Source organism: Pelecanus crispus, chromosome 17, assembly GCF_030463565.1.
Source record: "Pelecanus crispus isolate bPelCri1 chromosome 17, bPelCri1.pri, whole genome shotgun sequence".
Classification (NCBI taxonomy): domain Eukaryota; kingdom Metazoa; phylum Chordata; class Aves; order Pelecaniformes; family Pelecanidae; genus Pelecanus; species Pelecanus crispus.
The window spans coordinates 9,058,994-9,086,605 of record NC_134659.1 but is presented as its reverse complement, the minus strand read 5'-3'; the positions used below and the strand labels follow the sequence as shown (position 1 = coordinate 9,086,605).

The 27,612-nt window shown below is 49.9% G+C and overlaps 1 protein-coding gene across 1 annotated transcript in view; it reads left to right on the top strand.

Annotated features, from left to right (window-relative positions):
• Nucleotides 1–27,612, top strand: part of LGR6 (leucine rich repeat containing G protein-coupled receptor 6) — a 151,963-nt gene that overhangs the window by 52,531 nt on the left and 71,820 nt on the right. Inside the window, exons 2-4 of the mRNA XM_075722320.1 lie at nt 995–1,066; nt 12,649–12,720; nt 25,908–25,979. Of these exons, the coding sequence (XP_075578435.1) occupies nt 995–1,066; nt 12,649–12,720; nt 25,908–25,979 (216 nt within the window). The remainder of the gene's footprint in view (nt 1–994; nt 1,067–12,648; nt 12,721–25,907; nt 25,980–27,612) is intronic.

Genomic DNA, 27,612 nt, shown 5'->3' with positions numbered 1-27,612 from the left:
ATGCTCACTTGCGGTCACCTGGACACGGCTTGCTCTAGACATGTGTAACAAGCATGGTTTTCTTCATGTGAAGCTGCTCATGAGGGCAGGGTTGGAGCTACCAAGTATCAGACCTCCTGAAGAGCCTTGTAGCGCAGAAGCATCCTTGCTTTTTTCCAACTGCAAGCTTGTCTAATGCACCATTTCCTGCAGATTTTGCTACTCCTATATCCTAAGATGATGACAGCTCTGCAGTGGGCAGCTGACAGTGACTCTGTAATGTGCTAAGGGCTTAAGATGCAGCAGACCCCATGGTCCCCTTGGGTTGTGGCACAATCTCCTTCTGTGAGAGTCTGTCAGACCCTAAGCAGATAGAAGGTGAGCCTTTAGCTGGAGATGACAAAGACTGGGACAAGCACAATCAGACAGATTCTTCTCAATGCCTAAAATCAGACGTCACCCACAGAGCCAACCTGCAGCCCTTGTTCCTGGTGCTGTTCTCTAGTTTTTCCAGTTTAGAACAGGCTTGTCCAATAGGATGCACGCCTTCTTCCATGGCTCGCTCTCTCCTCAAAAGCAGCTGTCTATCCATGCACTGGAAAAGCTCCCTGTGGTGTCTGGCATGACCAGTGGTCACAGAAATATACTTTTGGGCCCAAAGACATACTGTCCTACTCCAGCATCACTGGGCTTCCTGTTCACTCTCCAGATATGTGAGACACTAATACTCCTTGTGCTGTTAGGAAATGTCCTAACTTGCTCCATAACCTGGAGAAGCTCGGGCAGACCACCCTGAAGGAGCAAGTGCCTCTCTCTGGTTACTCCTCTTCACCCCTTTGCAGGCAGAGCCTGGGCTGTGGTAAGATGTCAATGCTGAAATGTAGCTTGCAGGGGATTCTCTCGCTGAAGTGCTTTCCTTCTTAGCAGAGAGGGGACACAGAGCTGGGCACTGGGGTTTATTCTGTGCAAACCACAGCATGACTGATCAGAGACTTCTGTCTTTCTTCCCCACTAGAGATCTGAGCATGAACAACATTAGCTGGCTGCAGCCCCGCACTCTCCGTCACCTGCGCTTCCTGGAGGAGCTGTAAGTATGAAGCAGCCATGCTGGGCAGAGCATGGTCAGTGTGGTGGGGGGACACTGGAGGGGGTGCTTGTGGCTCCAGCAGCAACCCCCAGTGTTGTCACTGGCACTACAGGCTGAGATGGAAGGAGGCTGCACACTGGGAGAGTGTTTATTTGCTACTCTAGCTGTAGGACTGAGGACATGACCTTTCAGCTGGGGTGGTGCATGTGCCAAAAGTCAAAATAAAGAGGACCCAATCCATTATGCAAAAATCAACACTGTACCCTGGAGCAGATCCAGCAAACAGGGAACTTCATTCACTTTTCTGCATACAGAGTCCTGCAGTCACAGCCTCCTGCAGTCCAGAGACACCTTAGCTCCCGGGCACTTTGCAGTTCAGATGACAACGAGCCTGAGGAATTGAAGTCCAAAAAATTTGTCCCAGCGGCTGAGGTGTCCTACCATGCACCAGTGTGTACGATGGTCTGAGCAGGCTCACTCAGACACAGCAGCAATCGCAATCCCTGGGGATGGGCATGTGGCCGTGTGTCAGTGAAGGAGTGGCCCCACTTCTGAAAGTGTGAAAATTAACCACCAGCATTAGAAACCACTGGAATCCCTTGCGAGCCCCAAAAATGGGGGCCCAGGGGGCAGAAAATTGAGATTGGCCATTTCTGCATGGGTAAATTGCACCTGTATGGTCTTACTCCACTTGACCATGAGAAATACCTCCAGGTGTTATTCTCATGCTGTTGTTCCTTTCAACACAATAGCTGCTGTTGGAAAATGCAGTTTCTTCAAAACACTATTATTACATCACATGAAATACTATTATCAATGCATTTGATGTATGTGTTGTAAACTTATTGTATCTATAACACTTACTACAGTTTAATCTGTCTAAATGAAGCATTTTGACTTTACTGAATGAGTTCTTGCAGCCACTGCCACACAACACTGACATTTCAAAAATGGTAGCTTCCAAAATATCGGAATTTCCTACAGAAAAGGTGTTTTCACTACCCTGAAAGGAGGCATTTTCATCTCCCAGATGTACTATCCCACATGCTTTGCAGTGGAGTGATTCTGAGTCATCAGCAACCAGTCTACAGTGTAATGCCAGTGATGTGCACAGGTTGTGGTGCTGACCTGCCTAACACCTTACTGACATGAGCCTCTGCACTGTATGACTGTGTGTGGTGTGCGGGCACCACTGTCATAAGCAGAAATTCCCGTCTGTGCATATGTAGAAAAGAGTTTGCAGATAAGTGTACATACTTATGCAGACACACATATGCAAAGACAAACTTACTTCTCTGAACGTTCAGTCTTGATTAAAGAGACCAAACCAGATACTGCAGTTCATTATTCCCATTACAGGTCAAATCTGATAATTATCAAATCATAGTATAGGTTTTTAACTTCAAATAGTCTTGCAACTCGTCTTCATCTGTTTATAGCTTCCATTCATTAGACTCGTAAGGACACCAGCTACCCAAACTCCCCTCCCCATTTAGGCATGTACAGATTGAGCAGGAGTAATTTTTCATCCTTCCTTACCTCTGGAGCTTGAGCTACCTGCAGAAGGTGGGGGGTTTGAGACCTTGCATCCATCTTGTAGCCTTTTTTCTTTCCATTTTGTCAACATCTGTATTGAAGTGTTGACACCCAAAGCATTCAGTGGGGGTAGTGCAGCTTTTCACACACAGAGACCATACTCTGTTGTATACAATTAACAGTTGTCTTGCTGCAAGCAATCATGTCCTGATTACATGTCATGTACAAACAGAACAGTATCAACCAGCAATGAATAAATATTCATAGGCTCCAAAAGAGCCAGCTTCCCACAGCCAAAAATAATTACGAACAAAACAGACAAAGAGGAAAAATTTAAACAGGAAAATCTGAAAAATAATTAGAAGTAGTTAGAGAACATTTTACTAGAGGTTCAACATGCCACAACTCCTCATTCAGAAAGCAAAGGTATTTTGACTAGGAAAAAACATCACAGGTAGGAGAAGAATTGGAAACTGCAGCATTTTATATCTATGAATACCCAAGTTCATGCTTGAATTTGATAGCAATAATAGAGTAATCTTATTTATGGAAATTAAGAAATTGTTATGAAATCAAGCAAGAAAGGATATTTGTATATTATCAGAAATCTAAAGTGATTCTTTCAACAACAGCATCTAGACAGGGACAGTGTGTGTATATACATTATTCATAGGGCTGTCACCAACCAGTAATACAACTTGCCTGGCATTTCCGCTGCTCTTTTCACTTATATCTTTACCAAACTTTCATCCCAAAACATTACATCAGGACCATCACATTTGGGATGGAATCACCCTCTGTGCCAGGATGTGCACAAGAATCAAGCAAACAAATCCTGCCTGTTTACACATCCTCAACAGAAGTTTGTTCAGGTTTTACAGCTCAAATCTCTGCAGATTTCATCTACTCTGAACATATTCCCCTGGGTCTACTGGGGTGACACGTAGCATATAAGACTAAGCCTTCTGCCTACTCCCACCGTGGAAGAACTGCCCAACCTGGGACATGCTGAGTCAGTGAAGACCAGAAAACCCTGCTGAGCAATGAGGGACAATCCAGGTATCTCAGTGTTAGTGCCTCCTGGGGGGGAGGATGATTGCCTGCCTGCCTGCCTTCCAGGAATAGAAGGGATGACAATGAAGAAGGCGGCTCTGCTGCAGCCCGTCCTTGCCACAAGTGCCTGTCTTCAGTCAAATGGAAACATTTCAGCAGGCTTCTAATCTCCAGGGATTTTGGGTGACCTTACAGCCCCAGCCTGCCTCATACCCTGTTATGTTCCCTGTTACATCCTTGATAAACTGAATAAGTAACAGGCTGGAGGACGCAGCAACTGAGGACAAAACTGGCAAAATTCAATTCAGGATGAACCAGAACAGATGTTTTGGGGCTTTTGTCAAGCTGAAAGAGTTCATTGACCTGAAACAAAAAAATTTATTTCATTTTCAGGTTATTTCTTAACCTTTACTCTTTTACTTTGGGTCAAACTTGAAAAGAAAATGGTATTTCAAATGGTATTTGCTTTATTGAAAAGATTACTTAAATAAGGTGCTTGAACATTTTGAAAAAAAATCACAGGTTTCTCAGCCAAAAATATTTGCCAAATTCGACACAGACTTTCAAATCTCCTTTTCAGGTCCCCTGGAAACTCTTATATGTTAGCAATGTTTTTACCTTGGTCTAATGCTGAGAAACATCCCAGAAAGTCCTGACACCCCTGGACCTTGAACACATGTGAAAGTGATCTTTAACTATATCTTTGACAGTCAGAGAAAGTCCATGTTCCTCTGCCTCCTCCACAAGCTCCTCATAGTTTCTCTCCTGCTCTGCTGCTGCCAATCTTCTCTTGTTAGATCTAGTCCCAGTAGCCCAGGGTCACAGCGGCTTGGAGGAGAGCTGGTGTTTCATGTATTTTTACAATTCGTCTTCTTTCTGTGCCTCTATTTTAGCACCGTCTCAGGCTCCCCATGAAGGTGGAGTTTCATGAAAGTCAGAGATCAGCTGGACTCAAGGCTCAGCTTGTGTGTGGAACAGTGGTTCAACCAAGGAACAGGAAAAATGGGAAGGGGAAAGAAAGCTTCAAAAAGGGGTAGATGAAGCATATGTGTCCCATGGACACTGAGGACAAATGTGCCATGTTGCACACCCTTCAGGCTGCTGTGGAACACTGTGAATCCAGGTTGGTGGATCCACCTGAGCCCTGAGTATGTCAGTCCTCTGCAGGCACCCGTGCCAGGTGGGGCCATGCAAGGAGCAAGTGAAAGCAGGGTGGCACCTGAGGGTCTTGAGAACAGCGAAGCAATCACCCAGGCCACACCACGATATCCAGATGGGCTGCATCTCATGGGACATTTCTGTGTTGGCTCAGCTCCCCTCCAGAGACCAAATGGCTGTGTTGTGCAAGGGATTGGAGGCAACGCTGTGGTTAGGGCACAGATGAGGGCACCAGGACTGCTCCAGCTCAAACTGCTCACTCACTGTGTGGTCCTGGTAAAGCAATTTTCCCTGCCAGTGCTTCTATTTACCCATCTGTCCAGTGATGAGAATGGGCCTCTCAGGTGTGCCAGGACCAGTCATGAGTTTTTACTGCAAGCTGCTCAGGAAAGTGTTGCGGATGCAATTAGCACTCATGCTCGGAGGCTGCCAAGAGATGAGATTCCCCAGTCTCAGCTGGCTTTGAAGAGGCAACACCACTGAGGACTCTTCTCTGACAGCTCTCCATCAGTCTGTGCTCTCCTCTGTCACCACCAGCCTCCAGGTCCAGTGGGGAAACAGTGCAGAGACAGGAGAGGCTGCGCCGAGAGCAGGCACAGTCCCAGACCAGGCACTTCCCTCCAAAGAAAGTCTCCAGTGACAGAGGTGTTCAGACCTGGGCCTCACACAGTAGGGACCAACCCGGAGTTTAGTGTGCCTCCTCTTTGTTTCTTTCTTTTTTTCCCTCTCTTTTCTTTCTTTCTTTCTCTCTTTTTGGCAGCAGGAAGATTGTTTAAAGTTGCTAATAAATTCCAGTTAATGAAGCCTGAAAAGCCAGAGCTGGGAGCCAAGAGAAACAAGAGCAATCAGTACAGAAGGAATAGAAAGAGGATCTTGAAAGCCGGCCTGGGAATAATAACATGTTGAAATGTGTTCGCCGGCAAGGGCTTTGTTACCACACTTCAAATCCAAACACGAACGCTTGGTGCCAAGAAGAGAAACTGCAGCCAAAGGCAGGTGTTCATTGCCATTCACCTCTTGCTTCGGGGCACAGCGGCAAGATCAGACCCCTTCCCAGCCACTGGCTCTTTCACCTGCCTCTTCTCAGGCCCCGCGGGCAGAGGGACTCACCGTCACAGGGAGTGCCGTGCCTCTGCATCGATGCAGGCACAGTAGGCTCAGGACCCACACCATGGCCTCCCCTTGCAGGCTTTTCCCTTTCCCAGGCAGATCTTGCAACTCAGGGGACTGGAGACTAAGAAACAGCGTAAAATCAAAATGAAATAAAATGCAAGCATGTATGCTGGGAATGTGAACACAGCAGCCCTCTCCTCCTCCCCTGCACCAGGGAAGAAACCCCCTCTTCCCATGCAGGTGCAAGGACCTGTGGAGCTATCATGGATTACGGACCACCAGCACTGCTGCAGTGTGTCCCTGCCTGGTGTTTGAGCACCCACCAGAACTCATGTCAGCTCCCAGACATCTGACACATCCATCTTTGGGGGTATTGTCCAGCACAGGGTCTCACTCCAAGGCAATCTCATTCTTGTGAGAGGCAGCACTGCAGTAATTCGGGCTTTGGGGCATGACTCCTTCTGGAGTGATAGTTCTTCTGTGTAAAGGGGTGCTGACATTTCTGGGTGATGTTCAAGTGTTCTGGCACCACAGTGAAAAGACTTTCCTGGAGCAGTGCAGCAACATGTCTGGATTAGGGTAATCCTAGGAGAGCAGCTTTGGTGGGTTTCCATGACATAGGAGGCTCCAGAGGTCTCTGGCAGATAGACAAGCCCTTGTAGGGCCATGACCTGGCTTTGCCATGTTGAGATTTGGAGGCAGCATCACTGGTCCCTTGGTAGCCACCTTGCCTGACACAGCCCTCCATTTCCAGATGGCTGTAGGTGAGGAGCTGCAGCTCCTCTGAATGGTTCCCCCAGGACACTGCCTAGCTCCTGTGGCTGAGAAGGTACCAGGATGCTGCGACAGACACACTGCTGTGGGTCTTCTGGAACATGTTAGCAATAAGGGAGCTAGCCCTGGTTCATCCAGGACTTTGTCTCCTCCTAGTTGACATTGCTCCTTGGCAGAGGACAGCACTGGTTGTCAATTCAGTGGATGGGCAACAGCAGAGAGAGGATTAAAGGATAGTTCTTCTGATGAAGCTTTCCAAAGGTACAATCTGGCATGATGCAGATACAGATGTTGACCAAGGTACAGGTGGGGACAGGAGAGGAGGGCTTCTAGGGGGGGTCTCCATCTTGCATGTTGAAAAATTAAGCCAAGTTATTGACAGACCCCAAGTAAAATTCAAAATATTGTGAAAATTTAGAGATTTCAATTCTTTTTCTACTCCAGTTAGGCTGGGGATAGCGTTCAGCATTTGAAAAATCCCGGCAAGTGAGCGTAGCTGGCCCCAATTTTCCTGAAAACTGCCTTCCAGATGACTAACTCTGTTCTGGGGTACCCCAAGTGGGGCACCCAGAATAGAGTCAAAAGTCAAAACTGCTCTGAAGGCTTGGAGGTAACAAATTTCCCCTGAAAACCTTGATAGTTTATAATATAAGGGGATGGAGTGAAGGCATTCAGTGTCCTGTATTGGGTTGTTCATTAAGGAGTTGTGTCTTATTAAATCTTACTTGGCAAATGAATCCAAACTAGCTTGCATATGAACATTCGTGTGGGTTGAAAACTGGCTTGAGGACCATAAACAAAAGAAACGAGTGCCATCAATCTATCGAGTTGGAACAGGCATTCAGTGGGGGCACGGAGAGCAGACTTAGAAACAGGCCTGCATAGTCTCCTCAGGGATGGAACAAGGTAATAAAGACCACGTTAGAGACACCTCTGGGTGATACCAGACTAGGACCATCTGCAGATTCCTGTGTGGGAAGGAAGAGCCCAAGCCTGGCTCTTTTCTCAAATGTACCATGTTTTCACTTGCATGACTTAATTGGCTTCATTCCTGTTTTAGCACCAGCACGAGAACAAACTCGAGCATAACATGGAGCCCTCGGTCCCCTGTGCTCCCAGGAGATGGCACCGTCTTGGTGTGATGACACTGTTTAGACAGGAGCGTGAAGAGTTTACCTGGGCACAGATTCTGCTTTGACAGTGTTAGTGCTTGAGAAATGAACCAGAGCAGGAGATCAAAGGGCTGACATGCTCAATAAAGATCTGGCAAGGGGAAAATTCCACTGGGATATGGACACACATGTTTGTCCTGTCCTGCCAATGGGCAATGTTCCTGCCTCCTAATGTGAATGATAAGGGCATCATCGTGTTGCCTGAGCACATGACATGAGCGATCATGCCCAACAAACAACCTTTGGGCGTGCCATGGAAGTTGTAGCATGACCAAGAAGCCCAAGATACAGGAGGGGGTGGGAGCCTGTGGTAACTGAACTGCAGCAACCATGAGGTGGTAAACCATGAGTTTGTTCCAACTTGGAGCGTATTGGGAATGCACATCAAAGCCTGGAGGAATGTTCCCAGAAGTCACGGGAGTGGGGAAGGTGGGGGGGAGCAGAATCTAAAATCCGCCGAACACATAAGCTTTCCAGAGCAAGTCAGTCAACTCCAGCTCCCACCCTCCCATTTCACCTGCCCCTTCTCTCCCTCCTCCATTGGTCACTTTAAATCCAGAGCTTTCCCTTTCTCCCAACCCTATCTCATGGTGTAAGCTCCAGGATGGCAGGACATACAGCTGAATCAAGTCTGCCTACCCTAAAAGGAAACCTGAGCCAGCCTGGAGCAGAGCTTGTGTGCTGTGGACCAAGACACTCACCCCTGCAAGAGCAGCTCCTCTTCCCATTATGTGCTTAGGGTACAAGGGAATGCCATCTCTCAGTCCTTCTTGGTGGGGTTATTTGCTTCAGTCTTGTCGTTGTTTAGCCCCAGCCAGCAACTCAGCACCACGCAGCCGCTCGCTCACTCCCCCTACCCCGATGGGATGGGGGAGAGAATCGGAGGAGTAAGAGTGAGAAACACTCCTGGGTTGAGATAAGAACAGTTTAATAATTGAAATAAAGTAAAATAGTAATGATAATAGTAACAGTATAATAATGATAATAATAATAATGATACACGAAGCAAGTGATGCACAATGCAATTGCTCACCACCCGCCGACCGACACCCAGACAGTTCCCGAGCAGCGATCGCTGCTCCCTGGCCACCCCCACCCCAGTTTATATACTGAGCCTGACATCATATGGTATGGAATAGCCCTTTGGTCAGTTTGGATCAACTATTCTGGCTGTGCCCCCTCCCAGTTTCTTGTGCGCCTGGCAGAGCATGGGAAGCTGAAAAAGTCCTTGACTAGCATAAGCAGTACTCAGCAACAACTAAAAACATCAGCATGTTATCAACATTCTTCTCCTACTAAATCCAAAACACAGCACTATGCCTGCTACTAGGAAGAAAATTAACTCTATCCCAGCCGAAACCAGGACAGGTCTTCTCCACAGAAGGAGCAAATGAAGATCTGTCTCAGGGGAAGTCACACTGGCAGCATCACTTCAAATGTTATTGTTCCATTTTAAATAGAAAGGAAAGGACCATTTCAGTGAATTTCCTGTGGGATCTGGCTTCTGGAGACATGTTTAACAGGGTATCTGTCTGCCAGGCTGGGAGATTTCTGAAAAGTTTGAGTGAGAGGGACAGAGGGAACCAAGCACTAGGGAGATTGTTAAGTGACCATGGTCAACACACAGAGAGTCTTTTGTGTCTTGGGTCTCTTACACAAACTGGCACAGGAGCTAATGACATGGAAGCCGGCATCTCTTCCCAGTGGCTACTCCTCCTCCTGGACAGGACAGGACAACCCACCTAGTCCCAGGACCTACCCATTCCTGACCTAATTTCAGAGAGATGGGACAGCTGTGCCCCCTTGCCTGGGACACCTGGGTACCGCACACAGCATCATGCAGCTCCTGTCCTGGGAAGTACAGCAAACATCCAAAGTCCACACCTCCAGATCCTGTGTGCACGTCCCAGCCATGTAACCCTCTAGGAAAGTGAAAATTCAGCCTGTGTGCACAAACCAGACATCTCCCACCTCCCAGTCTCTGTATGCATGCAAGTAAGCAGAGCCCATCTTGGACCTCAGCGTCACTGGCAATTGCCTTGGGAGGTGGATTGAGTAAAGTGGTTTTGTCTGGTGCCTCCCTTTTTGCCTCCTCCTTGGCTCAGCATGGAGCTCTACACCTTGGGGAGAGGAGTTAGGCTGCGGTGGCAGTGGGGAGGAGATAAAGCTAGAGACAGAAGACCCAGAGGCCAGAGGTCAGCCAGGGACACGGCATAGTCTCAGTGTGGCAGGGCCAAGGACAGAAGCAACAACAATAGAGGGGCATGGCTGCCTTTCCTGTGTCTGGGGGGTGCTTTGTGCCTCTAAATTCACCCAGAGATGTTGCCCTGTGAAACCAGGGCATCTCCAGCAGAATTGTTTTTCCCCTCATGTTCTGCTTTGCCTATGGTACTGAGATGCCACGAGCTGGCTCAGCACATGTCCCACCAGCACACAGGGCTCTCTGCCACCCTGTTCTGAGTCCAGGAGCCCCAGTCTGGGCTCTATCCAAGCTCCACACTCCTCTTCTGCTAATTCTGGAGGTCTCAGATCCATTTAGAGACCTGGCAAACATTCAAACACACCCAGGAAAGCGAACATAAAGGTGCAGAGCTGCCAGGAAACAAGTCAAGAGGCACATTTAACTGTGAATACATGTAGTCTGCTGCCAGCAAAGGCATGGGGGCAGACAGGAGATCCAGGGAGGTGAGGACAGACAGCCCCCCGCAGAGCAAGCACAGCCTGGTAGGTCGGATGCTGGGAGCAGGCTGAGGATGCCGTGCAGGAACACCTCTCCTCCAGGCAAGCACTCCAGTCTCCTGGACAACACTCCCTCCCATGTGGAAATCAGCAATCAAAAGGAGCAATTACCCCAAATCACAGCCCCCAAGTGACAAATAGCCCAGCCTGCCAGGCGGCTTGCATACTGCAGAAAGGCAGGTTACAACCTGCTCACACACATTAAAGAGAGGACCCCGTGCTGTTTATACTGTCAGAGGCCTAATTATGGGAGCAATTTTCTCTAGAAACCCGAGGGGAGAGACAGGGAGGGAGAGAGCTTGGGCACCCGCACATGCCTGCCCTGCCACCAGTGAGTGTGGCTCCCCAAAACAGCTCAGATCCTCTCCATGACCTTTGCAGAGTCCTCACTGCAATGCACTCTGCTTCCAGCCTGGATTACACTGCTCCTCCTCAACACCTGTCTCCTTCATAGCCAAAATGTCTAAAAAGAAACGGGATTTGTCAATGCTAAATGAATACAACAAGCTTGCTAGCATCTGTACCCAACCTCTTGGGCCTGGCTTGGACTTTCTGAGAGACTGAAGATGAGCCTGGTCACAAATGATGTTCACTGTCTCCTTTGGGAGATGCAATATTCCACTCCAAGTCAAGTGGACAGCAATGTTTCTTACCCTGTGACTATGGAGAAGTCCAACCTTGACCTCTGTTTGACCACTTGGGGATCAGAAAGTAAAGCACAAATGTAGTAGTAATTTGGGGTCTTAATCAGGTTGTTGAACCTGTCTTCATGATTTCTGGCTGATGGGCACTGGGTCCGGGTCCATGTTTGTCCTCATGGGAGAAACAGAAGGAGGACAAGATTCTCCTCAGGTCAAGTCTAGACTCAGGAATCCTGGACTTTACTCCCGGCTCCACCACAGGGTCCCACCACAGTCTCTCAGGACCGCTGTCCTCGTCAGTGAAAGTGATAGTAACAGTGGTGCAGTTTCCAATGTCAGTGAAAAATCCAAATACCTGTTAATGTCCCAGCCTCCTCTGGGCCTTGCTAAAATTTGGGCACTCTGATAAGATGATGCTGTACAATGGTGAATCCCACAGGTTTCCTTGGATTAATTCTTTTGGCCAGTTCTGAACATTGTCTTTGTGCTGTGTCCCCGATGGTCACACTCTCCTTTGTGATGCTGCTCTTCACTCTTGTCTTCCTCTCCCATCCCTTCACATTCATCTCCTTCCCTGGCTGCACTGTCCCTATCCTCATCTTCCCTTCTAAGGTTTTCTCCAGCCACAGCTCATCCTAGAACCACTTTTGACTTTTCTGTCCTGGATTTGGAAACCATACTCAGATGAGATGGCTCTACTGTGGTGCCTGCATGGTAGTCCCCATCTCTACCCCTTTCCCTGGTCTCCCCTCACAGCAGTGATACCAAACTCTTGTGTGTGAAGGAGCTGATCACATGTTAAAGCAGGGCTGGGTATGAGGGAGTGGAAGTAAATCATGTGGCATCGAGCTTTGATGGACAGGACAAAGGAGAACCTGCAGGATGCAGGAACAGGCCATGTGCAGACAAAAGGGGCAGATAAGGGTACATGATTTAGGGATAGTACTCCCAGGACCATGCACAAGCAGAAAGTAGCTCTTCCCCTGCTCTACCCTCACTGCCAGGCGTTTGGTGTGGAGCAGGGTCTGTAGGTTGGTCAGTGCCCTCGAGCAGAGGTCCCTCTCACAGGCAGCCTGTACTGTAATTTCCATGGAGCTGGGTCCTCTGCAGGTATCCAGGGAATGACTACATCCGTGAGCTGTCACTGGATGCTGAAAACATTGGATTCAGCTCTGGCAGGACTAATAAGCTATTTTTTCTTTGCCTGTTCCCCAAGCTGTAAAGGGGGATCATATGCAAAGGCTGCCTGAGCGTACGACCACAGCTCAGCTTGCAGGTGTCACAGCCTCCTCCCCAAGAGGGCTGTGGCAAGATGCACAAATTGTTAAGCTTCTGCAGACATGGGATTGTCATTACAAGGATGTTGACACATTACTGGCTCTTCTTTTTGCTGCAGACGCCTCTCTGGAAACCAGATCTCCAGGATCCCAGGGGAAGCTTTCTCTGGCCTCTACAGCCTGAAGATTCTGTAAGTAACTCACTCCCCTCTGCAGACCCACCGCTGCCCTCCCCTCCTGCAGACCCTCATGCCTGCACTGGCCACACAACAAGTCTTGCAGCCATCCAGAGGGGAATGCAAAGTTACAAGGTGGTGTGGTGTCAGTTGTTAAACCCACACTGGCTAACATGCCCCTTGGTGAGTGGGGAGCTGTGTCCCACCCCAAGGACAACCCCCCCGCCCTGTACTGCTTCTTCGTTTCTGCTACAGCAAACCATGAGCAGGTGACCTCCAGGGCACAGCCCTCCATGCTATGTGAAAACGTGCCACAGGAAAATCTGCAGAGGTTCATATTTTGCATAAAACTCACACAATGTCCTGACCTGGTGTCCCCCAGACATGTTGTCCAGACCCCAAACTGGCCCCCATCCACTCTGCTGCAGCATCTTGGGGCTGGGTTGGAGCAACCAAAGGTCCAGAGATCTGCACTCTGGCAGGCACCGTGGAAAGCTCCTGTGTTCTACCCAGCTCAGCTGCCTCTTTGCAGCCAGCTTGCCCTTGCTGCAAACTTCTGCATGGCCCAGGATGCTTCTGCAAGGCTCTGGAGTGACCTGCCACTGGGAAGGGTGGGCTCCTTGGACAGTCTGACTTCAGCCTGAGCCCAGCCTGCCCACAGGGTCAATGGGGACATGTGCAGCCTAGTCCAGGAGCACTGCAGACATCAGGTCATGCCTGGGAACCATCAGCCCTGCTAAATGAAGGCTTTCTTGTCATTGTGGGCAGACCACTCGCCTCTGCCTGTCCAGTGGGGAAGGTCTGAGTGACAAAGGTTACCAGCAAGTTCCTCCCTGGGATATTTTCCCACAGGCCAGGGTGCCTTACTGCTTATGCAGTCACACCACTTTTTGCATCTGCATGACAGTCCAGCAGGGTCCGTGCTGGGTACTGAGGTGGGAGTCCCTTTCTCCCTTTCAGGAACCATCTTAAAAATCTCCTGCAATAAACATTTCATCCCCAAGGGGATGTTTTGAACTCAGCCGCAATGTGAAATTGTTGTAGCCGGTCCAGTTTATACAGAGCGAGCAGGTACAAACCTGCTCCCAGGATTAGAGAGTATAGGGCTGTTTACTACGTCTTCTGAAGATGTAAAGTATGAATCCTGCCCTAAATCTCGGGGCTTAGAGATTTATCCATCCCCTGCATTAGGCAACAAATCAAAGGAACTGAGGAAAAACCGCAGCTCTCCCACCCAATTTCAACAAGAGGAACTTTCTACTCCGGGAACACAGGAGCTTTTAAAGCCGCTTTTGATCAATTTCTATTTGTGTCAGGCCCAGGTAACTACTGATGCAGAGTACAAGAGCGATGCCTCCCTTCCGGAGCCAGCACGGCTCCCTGCAGGTGGCAGAAAGAGAGGAGTGTACTCTCTCACCCCGCCGCCCATGTGCAGATGGGCTCATGGACACCCCATGTGCTCCACCACAGGGAGCACCAGGACTGACACATTCACGAAAGGCCCCATTGTAAGGACCAGAGCATTTCCAGCTGGGAAATGGTTGCATGGAAAACCTTGCTCCAGGCCATCTTGTGAAAGTTGGTGTCCTCATGCTTCAGGACAACCTCCCTTGCTCTCAGCCAGGCTGTGCCCAGTGACACAAGGTGGCACCTGGGCTGTCACACCAACCTTCTGGCTGCAGGGCTGCCTTAAATTTACTCTAACCCTGCGACCTTTCCCATGGAGGTATGCAGAGGACTAGGCCAGCTGCAAGGCCAGGGAAGGAAGGGTTGATGTTCACAGCAACTGGCCCATCCAGACCCTTCCACAGGCCTCTTATTTAAACAAGTTCCTGCTTCATAAAAGCAGGGGCACTGCCAGCCCTCATTTCACTAGGAGCATTTCACTTTCCAAAGACTCTAATTCTTTCCTGGCCAGGTTTGCAGGAGTATGTTGACTTCTCATGTGCTCTTGCTATAGGAGATGCTCTGGTCGCTTTCTGCAACAATACCATGGGCTCCACAGGAGTGAGGTCACTGGTGGATGCAGTTGCGGGTCCCTGCACCCTCCAGAAACAGCAATCATTCACCCTCATCTATTTCTCTGTCATGAGAGTGAGGCCTGCAGTGAGTGACATGGAAAAGATAGGCTGGTCCCTGGGAATTTGCTGGAACAGGACTAGAAATTTTGCCAGGACAGGCCTTAGGGGCATCCAGCTTAATCACATTGGAAGGGGTCTTGGCAAGGATGGTGACTTCCATTGATTTCCTCTACTGAGAAAAGACTAAGGAAAAGCACAAGGTGCTGAATAAGGCAGGTGAAGGCCACCATGTGTTTCCTTCAGGTCGTGATTCAGGTCCTTCAGATCACTGCAACGGTGACCTGGTTGGGCTGGTGATTCTGCAGCAGCTCAGCAGCAGCTCAGCAGGATCTGCTCCATCTCTTCAGGGACCAGGGGGAACAAGTGTCCTTCCTGGCACTGGCTTGCTGAAGAGTCATGGGCCTCTCCACCTCCCCTCTGTCCTCCTCAGGACAGAAGTGCAAGTGCAGGGTGCCTTCTACAGCAGCACCTCAACTTCATTGGCAGCGCAATAAAATCACCAAAACCCCTGCAGGGAAAAGTGATATCATTGCCATTTTACTGGCTGGAAAAACCAAGGCAGGAACCGAGCTTGGAAACAGTGTGCCCCTTCCCAGCCCATTGCAGAGCACCTTGCACCAACAGAGATGTGCAGGGTGCTCACACACCGCTCCTCACCAGTGGGCAGGGCAGGGCTGGGCGTGTTTGAAGTGGCTCCCTCTGCCCATGCCCTCCTCCTGCATCTCCTGCGCAAAGCTGGTCCCTGGGCAGCACAAATGGCCCCAAGTGTCCCGGTGCACACAAGGGGCAGTCCGAGCCTTAGGCACTCTGGCAGTCTCAGATCCCTGCTCCATCGACTCCTTATTTTCCTCTGATCACCCTGTTGTACCCGACTCCCACCATCCTGCCATTCTCAAAATACTTCCTTTGTTCACCTTCCTGGGTGATCTTCTCACTGCCTGCTCTGCATGGACATGGGCCGAGTGCAGGGACCACAAAACACCACGACCTTCCTCACTGCTGCACCCAGAGCCAATTCCCGCAGGGTGCATGCTGCAAGGCTGGTGGGACCCCTCCAAGAGGAACATCACCCACAGAGGGACATGGGGCTGGTGTGTACTGTGCCCTAGCAAGTCCATAATCATTGGCCCTGGTTCTCCTTCCACGCTTGTGGAGGGGAGTGTAAGCCCCAGTGATCGATCCCATGGGTGCTCTCTGCAGCCCGCTGGGATGGAGAAGTTTGTCCAGGCAGACAGTTGTCATGCAAGGACCAACACAACTTCTGGGACTCCTGGTCCTGCATACGGGTTTGTTTCTGCAGCCAAGGTGTGCTGGAGGGATAAAACACAGGCCCTGCAGCACAGCGAAGTAGAAAACCAGATTGTTTTACTTAAAAACAGTGAGAAGGATCAGGAGTCTGATGATGAACTAAAGGAACAAGGAGCCATATAAGATTACTTAACCTGGAGTAGAGGTGAATGGACATAAACTTTTAAGGGCAAGCGGCTGCTTGGAGGGAAATACGTAATCTCTGTATCTGAAGACAAGACTACCAGGTTTTGGAGCAGATGGCAGCAGGGATATTCAGCACAGATTGCATCTACAGATGTGGATGCTCTGTCACAAGTTGGCAGTTTTGACAGGTGACAGGCATTGCTGGCATTGGGAATGGCTGCTCCAAACATGCCCAGCTGAAGCCTGTAGGTATTCAGGGGCTCACTCACAGCAGGATCAGAGATCTTGCCTGTGGTGACAGGGGTGTCCCCCAAGGAGACAGGCTGGTAGCTAGGGATGGTAGCAATTTTCACCATTTTATTTTAATGTGCTAGGGCCTTAGAGCTAATTGCAGTCATGTGCATGTCCACAAGTAAACTCTCACATGCATCTTGGGCTGTCAAGGGGCCTGGTGCTTTCCCAGTCTTTCCAGAGAATTACTTTATGTTTAAAACAGGATGGGAAACACCCTGGGAATTCCTCTACAAACCTGCCTGTGCAGATGGTCCTCTCCCTGCCCTCGGAGTGAATCCCAGAGCTACTGGAGGCAGGACCAAATTCTTGGCTCTGTCTCCTCCGGCTGCTTCACTGCACAAAAACCACCTGGAAAGTGGCCATGAAGATAGGCCTGTGCAGAAACCATGCAGGGGTACACCCGGGGAAGCAGGTGTGTGTAAGACTTGGAACAGAGCAAGTGAAGAGCCAAGCTGCCCCACTACCAACAAAACATCGTGACATGGGGGAATATGCTGAGATCTTCATGCACCGAGCCTTGAGCCAGCCCCCAACCAAAAGCAAGGTGAGATGTGGCCTCCTCAGCTCTCCTCAGATAAGTGCAGACTGACAACGACGGATGCTCAGCAATGGTATCTGGTGCTCTGATGTCTTCTCAACTAGTGGGTACATCTCTTTGCAAAGAGACTTTGCAAGTGCACCTCTCCCAGGGGCTCTGCTCTGCAGAATAGCCAACCCACACCCTCCCCACAGAGGCTGATGCTCCTGGGTCCATGTTTCAGTGCTAGAAACCAGCTCTATAGGCTGGTTTGTCTCTTCTGTGAAGGTCCTTCCCTTGCCAAATTAACTCCTTAGTCCATGCTCTCCCAGCCTTGGAGCTTTCCATGGTGGCAGAATATGCTGCTTAATCAGAGTCTCTGGAAAACTGGAAACTTCCCCATCCTTCCAGACCTGCTCGTGAGCTGCCTGGATGCCCCTCACCTCTGAGTGCCCTAGCTGGAGCTCCATCAGCCAGGAAGCATCCATCCCAGCTGGCCATATAGCTGACCTTATGCTGCCATGACTTCACACCACATCCTACCCTCGCGCATGTATCCCTCATCAAATGCTCTGATGCACAAGCAGGATTGCCAGGCCTCTTACTTTCCTGGCTGAACATGCTGCAGCAGCAGCAGCAGCACTTACTAGCCAAGAAGGAATCCCACACCAAACTCCGCAGGGAAAGACTCCAAGTACAACCACAACCTGAGCCTGCCTCACCCCAAAAAGTGGAGGGCAAAATGCCTGGGTGCATCCTCTTGGCTGCAGACCCTGCACCCGCAGCAGCCAGCTGGGGTGGCCCACCCCGCTGCTCCATTCCTCAACAAGCCTCAACCAGTCTTTGTAAGTGTGCAGACCCAGCACTGCCCACAGCCTGCCTGCACAGACAGTGACGTGAGTGCTGCCCAGCACCTGCCTGCACAAGCATTCTGACCTGTCTGCAGCCACTCCTACCCACACTCTGCCCCAGTGCTGCCCATGGCTGGTCTCCATCAACAGGTAGGCTGGAGTGAGCCTGACAAGAGTGGCCTTGCTCTGCAGATGCCACATCTTTGGTTGGACAGACCCTATCCAATGGCGACCCCCAATGGTTCCTCCTCTTCCCCTCCCTGAGCAGCAATCATAGCATCTCATGTGGTCCAGGACAGGCACTGACTAGCCTGACTTGTGAACACACATCAAAAAACATCACCAAAAAAGCCATATCACCCCAAGATGGCAGGTTTGCAGATGGCTTAGGACACTTCAGGAATCCCCAGACAGACCCTACCTCTTTGACAACCCCAATGCTGTGCAGAACAGAAATGGCTTTGAGACAAAGGGAATGGTGTAGTACATCCAAGAGACGCTCCCATGGGGAGGGAAGAGGAACGTGCAGAGGTTAGAATGTCTTTAATCCCCATGCACAGGCTCCAGGCACATTTGCCTCAAGCAATAACAGCCCTTTGACTGTGCTGGCTGAGTCACTTCAGCCTCCCAAGATGGGGACATTTTATCATGCACAGGCCTGCACCTCTGAGGGCTACAAGTCTGTTGAGACTGTCTTGTGCAAGGATCCTGGTGTGATGGGACTTGATCCCAGCATTTTTCTGGTTGTTCAGGTGTGGTCTCTGCCAACAAACAATGTTCCTACTTCTGAAAATAAAACATGACCTCTGAAGGGTAGTGATTTATGCTGGCCCCAGTCAGACTGCTGTGGACAGCAGGTTATATGCTGTGTCTGCCAGTGCCTGCAAGCTCCAGTATGGTCACCTGAACAGTGCCAACCCAAGGTGACAGTACAACATCCAGACCTGGTTTTAAGCACTTGCTGGCCTGAATGGGCTTTGCTTGTCATGTTCATCAATGTCCTCAGCTTGTCCAGAAGGCACTGCATTTGATAGCGGCTTATCAACCAGCACAGTCCTGTAGGACTTTACTCATTGATACAGCTGCTTGAAGACAGAAAATTGCACTCAGCAATTGAGAAACTGCACCAACCAGAGTGGACATGGAGATGCGTAGGTGGTGAGATTGCTCTATGGATGCAAGAAGTCAAGCCCTGACTAAGGTTGTCTCCAGGCTGCCATGAAGCAGCAGCTTGCAGTTGGAAAGCTAATGAAGTCCAGGAATTTTGTCTGAATTGGAGCTAGGAGCTGACAGAGAGGCAGGAGCAGAGACAGATGCTGATGGAGAAAGGCTGAGGCCAGTGTGATCTGGGAACACAGGGTTGCTGTGTTCCTGTGGACTGAGGTCCAGGTTCACAGACCACATCTGTACCTCAGTTGGTCACGCCATGGCATACCTAGGATCCTGATGCAGAGCCCTGCACCATCGTCCATGCACACACCTGGAATACAGCTTCCTTTCCTGGGGGAGCATGAATGCAGGAAGGGGACAGGGCATGCCTGAGGCTTTCAGGGACATGAAGTCAGGAGATGACTCTCCTGAGTGAGCTACAACTTCTCCATCTTATATAAGACCAGCATCCCAAAAGGGGAAATGTCACCACTAAGACAGAGAGGGACCCTGTGGCCCTGTCCCAGCTCTCCATGTGCCCTGCTCTCCTTTAAACTCCTTTGCCATCATCCTTTTGTAGTGGCACCTGGGCACACCAGCACAGAGCAGCCTGAGGAACCAGATGCCACACCGAGGAGATATGCTCCTGCTAGTGTGTAGGGACCTCCTTGACATCATACCCCAGGGTTTGGCACAATTATTCAACCTCTTGCCAAAATCATGCTATATGTTGTTGTTGAAAGGGCCTTTTATGAAAAAAAAATAAGATGCAAGAATGGTTTAACATGACATGTAAGGATTGACTGCAGTGACCAGGGGCCTGATGGGAGTTGTCCTTAACACTAGACTGTAAGAAAAGCCATCCTGGGACATCCAGTGGTAGATGCAGCATGTCTTGTCCTCTTCAAACCTGAGATCCCAGTGAGCAGAGCTGGGGCTTCCCTAAGCTTGAGGCTGAACGAAGAACTTCTTGTTTAATATGAGGGTGGCCCTGACCCTACAAAATTATCTAACCCTGTTTGGAACTATTTTTGGCCTCTCTGTATCATGCTCTGATGATGAGTTATTGGAGGTAATTACATGCCATGTGAAGAAGCACTGCTTCTTGTCCCAGCCCTGGCATCTGAAAACTTGTCTAGCTGCCCTGCTGTTGTGAAAAATAGCACTGTCCAGCACACCAGTGGTTTCAGAGGCCTCTGATGCATCTTCCTTAAATACCATTTGTCTGTGCCAAAATGGCTTCGTTTTGGAACAAGTCCATGCTGATGGTGGTCTGGAAAGTCTCTCAGTTTGTGTTACTGGTTGGAGAAGGGACTTGTAATAGATGGCAGGCAGCAGGATCCAGCAGTTGTACGACAATGGATTTTGCTTTAATATTGACTCCAGATGCTTCCACTGATCATCTCTGAACACTGAGCTCAGATTTCTTAAAGCCACTGAGATCCAATGGGTGTCCCACCAAAACCTCAACAGCACTTCCTAAAGCCCCACTCTGTATCCCTCTGTATTCAGCTGTGAACAGACCTGAACTGTTGTACTTAATCACTGGGCTGCAGGACACAGTATCCTATCTCCCCAGCACATCTCGGCTATGAAAACAAGCCTGTATGCAGGACCAGGAGCCCTAGAAGTTTTGTTGGTGTTGCATGACAGCTGTCTGCCTGGACAAACTTCTCCATCCCAGCGGGCTGCAGAGAGCACCCATGGGATCGATCACTGGGGCTTACACTCCCCTCCACAAGCGTGGAAGGAGAACCAGGGCCAATGATTATGGACTTGCTAGGGCACAGTACACACCAGCCCCATGTCCCTCTGTGGGTGATGTTCCTCTTGGAGAGGTCCCACCAGCCTTGCAAGGGCTTGTGGGAAATGTCGAGGTCAGAGGCCGTCTCGGGCTTAGCGACCACGATATGATAAAGTTCTCGATTCTGGGTGATGTCAAGCGGAGGGGCAGCCAAACTGTTACTATGGACTTCCGGAGGGCAGACTTTGGCCTCTTCAGGACCCTGGTTGGGAAAGTCCCTTGGGAGGCAGTCCTGAAAGGCAAAGGGGTCCAGGAAGGCTGGGTCTTCTTCAAGAAGGAAGTCTTAAGGGCACAGGAGCGGGCTGTCCCTGTGTGCCATAAGACCAACCGGCGGGGAAAACGACCGGCCTGGCTGAATAGGGAGCTTTTGCAGGGACTCAGGGAAAAAAGGAGAGTCTACCGCCTTTGGAAGAAGGGGCAGGCAACTCAGGAGGAGTACAGGGATCTTGTTAGGTCCTGCAGGGAGGAAATCAGAAAGGGAAAAGCCCAGCTAGAACTCAATCTGGCCAATGTTGTAAAAGATAATAAAAAATGCTTTTATAAATACATCAGCAATGAAAGGAGAGCCAAGGAGGATCTCCATCCTTTGCTGGATGTGGGGGGGAACATTGTCACTGAGGACAAGGAAAAGGCTGAGGTACTCAACACCGCCTTTGCCTCTGTGTAACAGCCAGACCAGTCATCCCCAGGGTACTCAGGCCCCTGAGCTAGAGGATAGGGATGGGGACCAGAATGGAGCCCTCATAGTCCAGGAGGAAGCAGTTAATGACCTGCTACGCCACCTGGACGCTCACAAGTCTATGGGGCCAGATGGGATCCACCCGAGAGTACTGAGGGAGCTGGCAGAGGAGCTAGCCAAGCCACTTTCCATCATCTATCAGCAGTCCTGGTTAACAGGGGAGGTCCCTGATGACTGGAGGCTTGCCAATGTGACGTCCATCTACAAGAAGGGCTGGAGGAGGACCCAGGGAACTACAGGCCTGTCAGCCTGACCTCAGTGCCAGGAAAGATTATGGAGAGGATCATATTGAGTGAACTCAACAAGCAAGTGCAGGTCAGCCAGGGCATCAGGCCCAGCCAGCATGGGTTCATGAAAGGCAGGTCCTGCTTGACCAAGCTGATCTCCTTTTATGACCTGGTGACCTGCCTGGTAGATGATGGAAAGGCTGTGGATGTCATTTACCTGGACTTTAGCAAAGCTTTTGACACAGTCTCCCACAATATTCTCCTTGGGAAGCTGGCAGCTCATGGCTTGGACGGGCGTAGTCTTCGCTGGGTAGAAAACTGTTTGGGTGGCCGAGCCCAGAGAGTAGTGGTGAATGGAGTTAAGTGCAGTTGGCAGCCGGTCACGAGCGGTGTTCCCCAGGGCTCAGTTTTGGGGCCAGCCTTGCTTAATATCTTTATCAACGATCTGGATGAGGGGATTGAGAGCAGCCTCAGTAAGTTTGCAGATGACACCAAACTGGGTGGGAGTGTTGATCTGCTGGAGGGTAGGATGGCCCTGCAGAGGGACCTGGACAGGCTGGACCGATGGGCCGAGGCCAACTGTACGAGGTTTAACAAGAGCAAGTGTCGGGTCCTGCCCTTGGGTCACAACAACCCCATGCAGCGCTGCAGGCTTGGGGAAGAGTGGCTGGAAAGCTGCCTGGCTGAAAAGGACCTGGGGGTGCTGGTCGACAGCCAGCTGAACATGAGCCAGCAGTGTGCCCAGGTGGCCAAGGTGGCCAACAGCATCCTGACTTGTATGAGGAATGGTGTGGCCAGCAGGAGCAGGGAGGTGATTGTCCCCCTGTACTCGGCGCTGGTGAGGCCGCCCCTGGAATACTGTGTCCAGTTTTGGGCCCCTCAATACAAGAAGGACATTGAGGTGCTGGAGCGTGTTCAGAGAAGGGCAAGGAAGCTGGTGAAGGGTCTGGAGCACAGGGCTGATGGGGAGCAGCTGAGGGAACTGGAGTTGTTTAGCTTAGAGAAGAGGAGACTGAGGGGAGACCTTATCGCTCTCTACAACTACCTGCAAGGAGGTTGTAGTGAGGTGGGTGTTGGTCTCTTCTCCCAAGTAGTTAGCGATAGGACGAGAGGAAATGGGCTCCAGCTGCGCCAGGGGAGGTTTAGGTTGGAAATTAGGAAAAATTTCTTTACGGAAAGGGTGGTCAAGCATTGGAACAGGGTGCCCAGAGAGGTGGTGGAGTCACCATCCCTGGAGGCGTTCAAAAAACGGGCAGATGTGGCACTTTGGGACATGGTTTAGTCTAGTCTACCCTTGATTGGTTTAGTGTGGACTTGTTAGTGTAGGTTAATGGTTGGACTGGATGATCTTAAAGGTCTTTTCCAACCTAAACGATTCTATGATTCTATGATTCTATGCACCCTGTGGGAATTGGCTCTGGGTGCAGCAGTGAGGAAGGTCGTGGTGTTTTGTGGTCCCTGCACTCGGCCCATGTCCATGCAGAGCAGGCAGTGAGAAGATCACCCAGGAAGGTGAACAAAGGAAGTATTTTGAGAATGGCAGGATGGTGGGAGTCGGGTACAACAGGGTGATCAGAGGAAAATAAGGAGTCGATGGAGCAGGGATCTGAGACTGCCAGAGTGCCTAAGGCTCGGACTGCCCCTTGTGTGCACCGGGACACTTGGGGCCATTTGTGCTGCCCAGGGACCAGCTTTGCGCAGGAGATGCAGGAGGAGGGCATGGGCAGAGGGAGCCACTTCAAACACGCCCAGCCCTGCCCTGCCCACTGGTGAGGAGCGGTGTATGAGCACCCTGCACATCTCTGTTGCCTGACATTCTGACGCTGCCTCCTGAGCCTTTTCACTTCTAGACCAAATGATCCCAATTACATCCTTCTACCACCCCCGTAATTTCTATTCACATCTCCTCACAGGTGAGAATCTGTCATTTCCTCATCCTTCTGTCCATTGTCCTCTGGCTGCTCTCCTGCTGCCCCGTGTCCTGCAGGGCAGGTCCCAGGTGGCACAGCGTGACCCAGCCAAAGCCTGTCCAGCATTACAAGGTGCAGAAGCATCACTGCTGGTGTCCTGCTCCTCACAGCTCCATGTAGCCACCCCCACAGGGTGTCTGCCCTCTCCCAAGAGCAAGTCCATTTTGCCCTGGGTCCTCTGGGATCCCCACCAACCGCAGGCAATTTCGGCAGGGCTGCAAGCCTGTGTCCAGCTGTATTTGTGCAGCTGGTTACCCCTGTCTATCCACAGAGCCTTTCTCTTGGTCTCCCTGCAGTATCCTGTATTTCCCAGCCCCTCACTAGCATTATCTGAGCTCTGAGCCCCTCCTTGTAGGTGCAAGGTGCCTTGTGCAGCCCTGTGTTGTCAGCAGAGGTAGAAAACTTCCCCTCCCAGATATCGTCTGGGTCCTTAGCAATAATGCAGAATGTCAGCTCCAGGAGAGATGCTGTAGACCTTTAAAGATGTTCTTCATTTGAGAGGGAACCATTTATTAATTTGAGTATGGCCTCTCTGCCGCCTTTTTGTACATCAAATTTGTCTCCTCTCCTGCTAAGAACAGCATTGCATACCAGCATTTAACATTTTTCTAAAGTAAAGCTAAAGTCATGGTAGATGATGTCTATGCTTTTCTCTCCATTCTCATGGCCTTTTACCCTGTATAGAAAAAACTAGATTGCTTTGGCACAACTCATTTTTCACTAGCCACCACTGACAGTTGCTTGTTTCCCTGCTTTTTCTTCTGTGTGCATACAAATAATTTAATGGTAAGCTCCCCTTTTCTTCCAGAAAAAAAAATTTCATTAAATAAAATTAATCTTGTGCCCTATAGCTTCCCTTTTTTAAAGATTGTCTCTATAATTGTCTTTTTCCAACTTTCCTTTTATGGCAGTCCTCTGAATCCTCTGCAGTAAAGTCAGCAATCTCAGCAATGGGAAAGCTTCTTGCTTGCATTAGTACTCTTCGGGTTGCCCCTCACTACTACGGCCATGCTCTGTCCCTTTGACACTGGCAGTAATTATGACAGCCCCCCATTTCCCTTTTCATGTCATCTCCAACCACTCCTTGAAGGTTTTGGAAATAGAAACCTCAGATATGTAAAACATTCCTTTGTTTAAGCACTTTCCCCAGCCCAGCTACCACACCGGAATCTCTCTCTTATCCAGATGAGCATGTGCCCATGATGTTCCACTTCTGGAAGGAACAAGTAGGTTCAGGACACAGGCTGGTCCAGAGGCAAAAGCTTAGCCTGTCCAGAGATGCAGAGATGATAAAACCAGTAAACTCGCATGTGTGGTGCTCCAGGAGGTCAGTGAGAGAGGATAGTGGCTGGCCAGGTCAGAAATACCCCTGGGGTCTGGTTCTGATCCTGCCTGAATTGCTAGCGCTGGTCAGGCACCCACCCTGGGGGCAGGAGCACTGCCCTCCAGTGTCTACTCCTCCCCAATCACTTGTGTAGTTACCTTGGTGTCCATGGCCCTTCCCCATGCCCTGTGCTCACTTCCATTTCTGAGAAGTCCTCCATTCAGCCCAACAGCTCCAGTCACCTGCTCTCTCTGAAGCCCCTGGGCTGGTTTGTTTTTTTCCCAGCTCCAGTTACTGCTGCAAATTGTGTCAATGTTGCGAAGCCCCTTAGCAAACTGCTATGGAGTGGTTCCTCATCAATTGTGTCTACAGCTATCTCACAAGATGAATAAGAAACCTACCCACAGGATAGTTTCCATAGACCCTGCAGAGGTAACCACCATTGACACACACTGGGAGATGTCTTACATGCATAAATACAGGACAACTCAGCTGAAAGCACTGGTATTACTCTGGACTAACAGATGCATGTTGACCCTTTATGGTCACATCCTCTCAGTGCTCATTGCAGCTCCAAACTCAACCCTGGGACCCTCTGTTGCAGAATCCTGGGCCAGACTGGACTGCAGATCACCTGCCTGCAGCCTGCAAGCTTGCTTAAGAGCCCTGGGTGACCAACATGCTACTCTCTAACCCCTCCAGCTTTCCAACAAGAGTCCAAGACAGCTTCAGAAACAAGGAGCAACATCGTCCATTTTGTGTCAGGCTTTTTTTTTTTTTTTTAACAAACTTTTCTTTTTTTCTAATTATAGGATGTTGCAGAACAATCAGCTGAGTCGTATCCCTGCAGAGGCACTGAGAGATCTTCCAAACCTCCAATCTCTGTAAGTCATTAAAAATCAATGCTGCGAGCTGCACAGTCCCTTAGGGGCCCTGGGCTTCCCAGCATTTGAGTCATTAGTTCCTTTGTCAAGGATGTTCTGTCCCTTCTTCCTTTTCTTTTCCAATTAAAGCAAAGATTACTGTCACTTAGCATAGAAGGGAGGGGAGGGTGGTTTTCATGGAAGGAACACTCTTGGTAGAGGATGTTGAAATTACAGCTCCCCATGTGTGCGTCGTGATGAAAAGGCCACCAGTGCCAATGCATATTTCAGGGAATGCTGGAAAATATCCATCCAGAAGGGGCTCCATCCTCTCCACTGTAGACCATAGTGGGGAAGGGACATGCCAAGGGAGCACAGAGGACACTCTGGTCTGTCAACATGAGAGTTGTGTTGTTTTACCCAGATAGAGGGCAGTTATGTCAGGGTAGAAATGCCTTTAAACACTTTTAGTGATTCAGCCATGAGAAGAAGCTGAGACTGTGATTGTGCTTTCCCTTTAAAGTAATATCTGCAGCAGGTTTTTGCTGCTATATTCACTAAAAATCACACGACACTAAAATATTTGCAGTTTTCCTGCGTAGGGACACATGTGCAACCAGATCCTGGTACTGCCACTGAATTTAGGGCAGGTCTGTTAGGGGATTGCCCAGCTGGCATAAGCAGCACTGCCGAAGCTTGTAAGAGCATTCTGAATTGGGCTGAACCACTGAAAAACTAACCTTAATCCTAATCCTTAACTTCAGTCCTAGTCTCACTGTGTCTCTTTCTTGCAGAATTGTTGGCTGAAAACGGTTTCTGGGGGTCTCCAGGCCAGCCTCCTGCTTGGAGCAGGACTATCACAAACACTAGGCGGGGCAGGTGCAGGCAGCTTTGTCTATCCAAGCCTTGAAACCCTCCAAGCATGGAGATTCCCCTGTCGGGGGTGACCTGTCCTGGGGCTGTCCCTCCTGGGGAAGAAGCTTTTCCTCAAGCCCAACTTGTGGGGCACAATTTGTGGTCATTAGTCTTCGTTTGATCACTTAGAACCACCCAGAAGAGCTTGGGTCCATCATCTTGAGTTGTGGGTCGCTAGCAGATCTCCTCTTAGCTTATTGTCTGCTAGTGAAACCAACACAGTTCCTCCCACCTCTACTCATGGGGCAAGTGCTCTGGGACCCTGACTCAGTTGCCAGCCCTCCACTGGACCCATCTCATTCCTCTTCATCCTTCTTACACTGGGCAGCCCAAAACTGGGCACAGTTCTCCATGTGTGGCCCTCCCAGCACCAAGCAGGAGTTTCTGTAAGTATTAATTAAATATTAATTTGCAATGGCGGTGTTGGCTTTGCAAAAAATGAATGTTCTTTCTGCCAGGAGAGATTTGAAACATTTGTTGCTGAAAGATCATTGGCACATGGTTGTGGCTGTTATTAAAATGTGTTGACACGACCACCAGTGCCAGAGTCAAGACCCCCCACTCCGGGGATTTGGAGATTAGATTGTTTTCCAAGTGACTTCCCTTTCAAGGGAAACGTGACATGGAAGGTCACTGCAATGGGGCTGCCCCAGGAATGCCCCTTTCCCCCCTCAGCTTGTCTCTCCTATGCCCATGAAAATGTGTGACAACCAGTGCCACCAGAGCCCATGGTTGGATA